Below are 8137 nucleotides of genomic sequence, written 5' to 3' on the forward strand. Positions count from 1 at the left end.
ATCAGACCTATCCCGTGCCTCAGTTTTGCTCCCCAACAGTTTCCCTGGGGTCTGCAGCGGGTAAGAGCTGCCATGTTTTCTGGAGGGGGAGGATGGGGCTTGTGCCCCCAGTGCACTGCAAAATGGTGTGCTGCATTGCTCCATGGGCACGTCTATACTGCACAACCCTCCAGCAAACCCTGCTGGGTCTCAAGGCCCTGCCAGGAGGTGCCACTGCCCCAGCTGTTCACTGGGTGACAGCGTCCCTCCTGGCCCCCAGGGGGCGCTGGTGTACACTGCCAACACTGGGAGTGCGGAGGTGCCTGCCTGGCCTTGCCGCCTACACACAATCGTTGCCTAGCAACGCAGAGAAGCTGAGCGCTGCTCAGGTGGCAGCCGCAGTTGGGAGTGGGTGCAGGTGGGCTCGGCACGGGATGAGGCTAGGGGGCGGGTACCGCAAGTCACATACACGGACATGTCCAGAAGTGGCGTGGGCGGACGCAGTTTCGGAGGATGGCTGTGTGGCACAGGAGGAGTCGGACCCAGCCGGGGACACCACTGCCTCTGGGATCCTGCCAGGCTGTGAACAGGTGCAGCCAGGTGAGAGCCATCTTCTTGCCCCAGATCCAGGAAGGCACCATCGTGCACTGCGATGTCATGCCAGGATACAATGATGCCATTGCATCCCGACACTGAGGAGCTATGATGTCATCACATACTTACAACAGAATGTGCTGTGATGTCATCACATTCCCCATACCATAATGTGCTGTGATGTTAGATCAGAACTGGAGGCACAAGCTGTGGTGAATGAATGTTGGGTCACATGCCTGCAAGTGAGGCCCCAGCCAAGAAAGACTGGGAACCACGATTCTATGGTGACATTCCTCCCAGAGCAGAGTGAAACAGGCAAGCTTTTATCAAGGGACATGAGAGCATGCTCCTCAGGAGATGAGTCTGTGCCACTCCCCCCCTTCATTCTCCTGTTTCCTGCACAGGCCCAGCAAGCTCCCACAGTGCCCTGCGTAGAGCGCTGACGAACACCGGAGAACCTGGTGGGGTGTTACTTGCCCTGGCTCTCGCTGCACTGGCAGCTGCTGCTGCAGCTGAAACACAAGTTTGGTGTGTGCCAACTTCAGCCAAGGGCACCAAAATTCTCCCTCCCCCCCACCCCAAAGTCTTTGCTATAGCAGGCACAGCACAGCCTTAGAAGGCCTGGCAGCCATGTGCCCTGTGGAGTACGTAAGGTGGAGGCAGTGGGAAGCAAACAAGGCACCAGGGACAGCCACGGAGAGCTGCTGCAGCCAGCATGCAGGGCTCAGCTGCAATAGCTCCATAGTGCAGGCTCCCATGGGGCTTTTCCTGGTGCCTTGTTTGCTCCCATGTCTTCCCGCCCCGCCCCCCACAGTACATTACTGCACCTCCTGTGGCAAAAATCCCAGGTGGGTGCCATTCCACTTGACCTGTCCCCCATGCACACTACTGGGTATAGGGACTGCCTGGCTTTGATGTCTGGGTTCACCTGCTGTGACTGAGCTGCAAAAATGGAGGGGGGCAGTCTGGTGCTCCCTCTATGACAGAGCCCAGGGCAGATGCCTCACTTACCCTTCTTCCTCAGTTACACTCCTGCATCAGCAGCATGCAGCTGAATGAAGGGACCCTACAGAAATCAGCTGACATACTCTCTAGTTTGTCTAAGACGGGGTGGGCAAAATGCAGCCCGCCAGCCTATTCTATCCGGCCTGCGGGGCCCCTAAAAAAATTAGAAAATTAATATTTATCTGCCACTGGCTGCCTGTCATGCGGCCCTCAATGGCTTGCCAAAACTTAGTATGCGGCCCTCCACCCAAAATAATTGCCCACCCGTGGTCTAAGAGCAAGTAGGATTGATAGCATTTCTGGGAGGGGTGTGACCTGGGACACATCTCTCACCTTTCCCTGCTTTCATCATCCTGTGTTGGGAACTTTTTTTCACATGGAAACAACCAGACCATTCTCAAATCATAGTTGTATCATTCCTGTCCTATACCAGGAAGTAAAATACCCATTCCTCCCCCCATCCCCAAACCAAGTTTAAAATAGTAAAGGACATTAAGCCATTTGTCCTCATTCCTAGGCCCAGTGCAGAGGTGATTTTGTTCCTCTATCACAGTGGTATTTGTCTAGAGATTTTTCATGTCTGCTAGTGAACTGTAGGTGCTATAACTGAAGGTTTCTTGCTTTTATTTTTAGATAAATATACATCAGGAACAGAAATTCAAATCCAGCCACAATCAGCATTAAAAGTAAGTTATTTTGGTTTTGATTAAAACTAAACACCACAAGTTTTTGAAGTTTAATTTCACCATAGATAAATGCATAAGAATTAGGCATGGGAATTACACATTACTAAAGCAACCAGACCTAAAAAAGGGACATTCATATTTGCCTAGCAGGATTTCACCACCGTATATTTATCTGACTGTCTAATAAGTCTCTCCACTAGATTGCCTGTTTAATCATGTGACAGCAGAGAGGCCCCCAACGACTTGGCTTGTATCTTATGCCCTATGCCTCAGCAGCAGGAACAGACCAAGCTACCAGTTATAATTAAAGAAGCCTTATCGTAGGGCTACAACAGTTGCAAGCATCAGAGGCTCACTAGCCCACACCACAGGCTCACTAGCCCACATCATTAACATTCAGTCGATCTCTTCTACTTTCACAAAGAATGCACAAGTTAGAGTATAATATATGTGACTCCATTGTTTATTTGTTTCAATACATCCATAATTGTGTGTAGAGTTAATGGCACCCAATAAAAGCTATTATTTTATTGCTGTTTTACAAGAAGTTCAGTTTGCTGATAGAATTTAAGACTAACTGCAGTTTGCAACCCCCCAGCATTTCAACTGAAGTTCTCCTTTAAAAAAAAAAGTGATAGTCTGTACCTTGTTTTAAGGTTATTTAAACCATGTCATAGATACAGTGTCTCTTTCCCTCATTTTACCCTTTCATCCACAGCAAAAAGGGTGGGAAATTAGGAATACTTTGCCACATACCTGTACATTTTCTTTACCAGATGCAAAGGAATTAAATTGAGATTAATATCAAAAAAGAATTCTGCATTCTGTGCAGCAGGACATACACTATATTCTTTTTCTTTCAAATCTTTTTAGATCTTGGGAAAGGTAATGGTGGTTTCATGGAGCAGAAGAGTTATATTCCCTTTTTATCACCCGGTATAGATTATAGGCAGCATGAACTTCCATATACTGCACTACCAATATGCCTAGTTTTGATTTTGAGAGATCATCTCTAGAAGTGAAAAGGGAGTTCATTCCTCAAGCCTCACTGCTCACCCTGACAGTGAGATACTGGTTAATATTAACTGTAATGGCAATTTTGTGTTGTGGCTAACTACATACTAAGAATTATACTGGAACCCACAAATAATTTCAAATACACCAATAACTAGCCATTGAGGCTAGAGAAAGAAGTTACATATAAACTGGTTTAAATGGTGAAAAACAGGTTTAAACCTGTAACAGAATAGAAGTTCAGCTCATATAAGCCAGTTTCAAAACGGCTGAAATCAGTTTAGGGTAAACCTGGTTGAATGTAGTATCAGACTTAACTGACTTGGGTCAAACCAGTTTATGCAACTTCTGTCCCAGACCTCTTCCTTGTTTAAGTTAAATCAATCTTCCAGCATCCCAACATTTTGCAGCCCTTGGCTAGGCTGGGCTATCTGCTCCAGAAAGCAGGACTGGCCCTGCCCCTCTTGCTCCCTAGCTGGAACAGTGAGAACTGGCCCACTGCCCCCCCCCTCCCGCCCAGGTAAACCCTTGCTGGGGGCTGGAGCCAGAGAGGGGGGGTAAATTTCTCTTCTCCCAAGTACAGAGCTGCCCTGCCCTGCTTATTTAGTGCTGGCTGTGACTGTAGACTACAAATCCCAGAGGCAGCAGGAAGAGGAAATGAAAGCAAACCTCCAGAGTCCTCCTACTGTACGTCTGGACTGCAAATCCTAGAGACCTCAGGAGCAATAGGAAGAGGAAGCAAACACACAGCCCATGCTGGCTACATGTTAGAGAACTGTGCTATAGTGCCCCCTGGCTTCTGTCTTGAGCTACTGCAGGAATGTGGCTGCATTTCCTGAATCAAAAGTGAATGTCTGTTCATTTGCTTATTTGTTAGCTTAGACTAACCTACAAAGACTGAGTCAATTCAGCCTCAGGCTTTTATCTGTCTGTACTTAGCTTAAATGGCTAGTTACTGAGGCCAGATTGAAACTGGCAGGACTGAACTGGAAGGGGAAATGATAGGGAGAATTTTGCCAGCTCATCTTGATGTGTAAAACCTTCTTAACTTTTTTGTTTTTAGATCTTTCAACAACAGCTGGATTCATTTCAGGCACTTCGGCAACAGACTCTGGAGAATGTTAACATGGTAAAAGCAGAACCTAAAGTATATATACAATAAGGGAAAAAAACTTTGATCTAAAACTCAGCATACTCTCCTAGTTTTTAGATTCTGTCCTTAGTATTTTAACTAATGCAAAAAAATCAAACACATCTTTATTTTGCCAAAACTTGATAAAATAAAATAGCTTTTTAATAATAGGTGCTTATTAAAAAAACAGAAGTTACACTGATTTGCTGAAAATGAATTTCCTAAGTCTTATAAAGTAAATACACATAGCCATTGATACAAAGTATTGTCAAGAGCCAAAATATATTTTATCCAAAACACTGGACCAAGCAAGCCAATTCAACATTTGGCTTACTATTGCTATTTTGAGCTTACTGTACATGTTAAATGTGCACTTATATAAATTTAATGTATGGTGATCACCAGAAAGTAGTTTATTCTGTCTGTCTATGACTTTGTACTGCTCCAGTCACTGTAGGATCTGATTGACAAGCAGTACCTGAAAACAGGCCATTGTAGGAAAAGGAAATGGTGACATAGAAAAAGAGACAGGATCAGTTTCTTCTTTCATTTGCTTTGGCATAAAGAAGTTACTCCATTGACTTCAAAGAAGTTACTCCTGACTTACATTAGCATAAGCAAAAGCAGAATCCATCCTGTAGTTTTAAACTGCCATATCCCCCAGATAGTGAGCCACTATTACAGGAACAGTTTTCTGCCCTTTCAATAATTGTACCTCATTTTGTAATGTAAAAATCTAAGACTCCAGTGCTGCACAGACTTACATATACACTTAATTTTATTTTTCAAGGGTAGTTGCAGTGCAATTAACAATTTTCATTCTCATATGTCAGGGCAAAGCAGTGCACTGCTGTCTAACCTATCTTTCATGTGAGGAGAAAAACAAACCCTTTGTTGACAAGTTATCTTCCAAAAATGAAATATTTCTGCATGTATGGTTTCATGTATGTCTTTGAAAGAAAAACAGTCTTAATACTTCTCTTTTTCAGGTACAGTCTGAAATCAGTGAAATACTGAACAAGAATGTAGTTGATGTGAAAACTTCACAGGGTAGCTCAAAAGAGTTTCTGATGACTAGTTCACCTGCCAAAACACCTGTGGTACGTTACCTTATCCTTACTGCTGAAGAAGTTATATATAAAAAGATTGTGCTGGACTGCTGTTCTTGATAATTCCGTTTGCTATAAAGCACTGTAACCAAAGCTAAGGGTTATTCTGTACATGAAAAGAAGCCACAAAAACTTCCTCACTAAAAATATATATTTACATGACATCACCATAATTCTGTCTTAAAAGAACTGTTATTTAAGTCAACTGGGAAGATAAAGCCAGGCTGAGAGACTTAACAAGGCTTTTCTCCAATCTAGTGAAAGCTCTGTTCCTTTTTGTTGTATATAAGACTTTAACCAGGTCATCCAAACTATGTTGAAGCCCTAGATTCTATTCAGTGAACAACTCCTTTTAAAGTAAATGAGGTGGGATGGTCAGATAGATGGATTTACTTCTGTAGCATGATGTGTAAACCATTACATAGACTCAGAACCAAATCCTGGTTGCATTACAGGATTGTCATGGGTTCTGTGGGTTCCCTAACCATTCTGGTCCAATAAGCTGTTAGGCATGAGCGGACATTTGACCTCAAAAGACTCTTAGCTCACTAGTTAACTAGTCTTTCCCCAGCTGCAAATGTCCCTAGGGAACTCAGTGGGCTAAGTCAGTACTTTAGCTTATTCCAATCCTGATAAGGGTCATTGGAAAAAACAGGCCATGGAATAGGCCCTTTTTCTAAAACAACCTTCTCTAGGTTCTGATACAAATGTTTGCCGTCTAAAAACATTTAAGCATCTTAACAAATATTGGTAGACTCCAGGAAGAAAACAAATGAATTATGGCTCATAATATAGTTTCTTAAATTTATTGACATACTCAAATCTGTTCTTACTCATTTTCCTTTCCTTACGTTAGAGAGAGTAATAGTATTAGTATATATAATCTCTACTAGTTCTACGTGATGTATCATAAACTTGGCAACCATTTGGCTGGCTTTTGCCTCGAGAATTGTAAACAGTCTTTATAGAATGATTATTATTGGGTTATTCTAGTTTACAGAGAGTCCACAATCACCATTTTCTATGAAGGAATTTCAGTACGATCAGAAACTCTGCACCCATCAGCCCCTGGAGGCAAGTTCTAATATTTTCCTTGGAAATGTGGTCAGTGATGTAAATATTTCTCATCAGATTTCACTAAAAACTTTAACAGCAGGAAAGATTGAGAAACCATTAGGACCAAATGAAATCAAAACCATGAATACTCTAAAAAATGAATATTTTTTGAAGGATTTTGCCAAACCTAAATATTTTCTACCTTGCACTAGTATAGAAGCTGAAACTATTACTCCTGCTAATGATAAATTAATTTTGGATGAACCTAAAGCTCCCTTGACTTTCCTCAAATATAACGATGAACTTCATTTAACAGACTTTAACTATTCTACCAACCAGTTGAAAGAAGAACTCCAAAAGCCTCATGGACAGGAACTAGGACATGCATCTGAACTTCAGAATGTTTCCTATAGTCAATATAATGATTCTGAATATATGCTAAAACAAGAGCCCAAAATATCAACTCTGTTTTTATCTTCCAAAAAATTAAGTGAGGACTCAAAATCAATAGAAATTTCAAAACCTGAAGAAACAGTAGACAAATCACATATTACACTGGTTTCTCTTCAAGGAAATAATCTAAATCTTGATAAAGAATTTAATAAAGAATCAGAATATGAAAACTTATGGACTTTTGCCCTTAAAAGTACATGCAGTACCCAAGAAGAAGCTGAAAGCAAAAACAAAAATGAATTTTATAGTACTGACAATGGCGTTGAAGGGTTCCAGTTCGATGTCTTTTCCAAAACTATAAAGGATAAGTTACAAATGCTTGATCACATAGAACAACTGCAGAGAGAAAAAGAAGACCAACTGCACATACTAAGCCAAAGAATACTAGACCCTGGAAATCCTAAATTCAGTGAAATCAAACCTGCGTCAGAGTACTCTGAAAAAATTGAAGTGTCACAAAATTCCTTTAAATATTCTGAACACTTGCAAAATAAAATGCTGCAGCTTGAGAATGAAAACATAACTTTCAAGGCAGACGTGAAACATCTTACTGTTATCATACAGTCTCTGAGAGAAAAAAACTCAAAATATGAAAAGCAAATTAAAGCTCTGGCTGTAGAAAAGCAAAACATGAAAGTCAGATTAGTTAAATCAGAAGAAGACAGCAAGGAATGTATTAAAGAAGTGAAAAGGTTGTTACGAAAATGTAAAGAATTTCAGAACCAAAAGAAAACTCTCCAAGAAGAGAGGAGCCAACTCTGTATTGAAAACCAATGTATGAGGAAAGCATTAGACGACTTTAAAATTAAGAATCAGGAAGCACAAGAACAGATGATCGCTGCTACTGCTGAAAAAGATAAACACACTGTGGTACTGGATTCTTTGCAAAAGGAATCTTTGGTCTTACGAGAAACAAATCAGAAACTAGAAACAAAAACAGCCCAGCTTATACAAGAAAAAACCTCACTTGAAAAAGAACTTGTACAAAATCAGGTTGAAATAAGGCAACTGAAAGAAAAAGAAAACATAACAAAATCTGAACAGGAGACTCTTCTTCAATCAGTGCAGTTACTTAAAGAAAAAAAGTTTAACCTTGAAATGACATTGCA

At 41.5% G+C, this 8137-nt stretch overlaps 1 protein-coding gene across 1 annotated transcript in view; it reads left to right on the forward strand.

The window, feature by feature from the left end:
* The first annotated feature begins 398 nt into the window (after positions 1-398).
* The window catches only part of LOC109303648 (coiled-coil domain-containing protein 110-like), a 58741-nt gene continuing 51002 nt past the window's right edge, over positions 399-8137 (forward strand). Inside the window, exons 1-5 of the mRNA XM_019525857.1 lie at positions 399-579; positions 2212-2264; positions 4342-4407; positions 5400-5510; positions 6513-8134. Coding sequence (XP_019381402.1) covers positions 414-579; positions 2212-2264; positions 4342-4407; positions 5400-5510; positions 6513-8134 — 2018 coding nt within the window. The 5' untranslated portion in view covers positions 399-413. The remainder of the gene's footprint in view (positions 580-2211; positions 2265-4341; positions 4408-5399; positions 5511-6512; positions 8135-8137) is intronic.

The sequence above is a fragment of the Gavialis gangeticus genome, unplaced genomic scaffold (genome assembly GCF_001723915.1).
Source record: "Gavialis gangeticus isolate Ggan-Ray unplaced genomic scaffold, GavGan_comp1, whole genome shotgun sequence".
NCBI classification, from domain to species: Eukaryota; Metazoa; Chordata; order Crocodylia; family Gavialidae; genus Gavialis; species Gavialis gangeticus.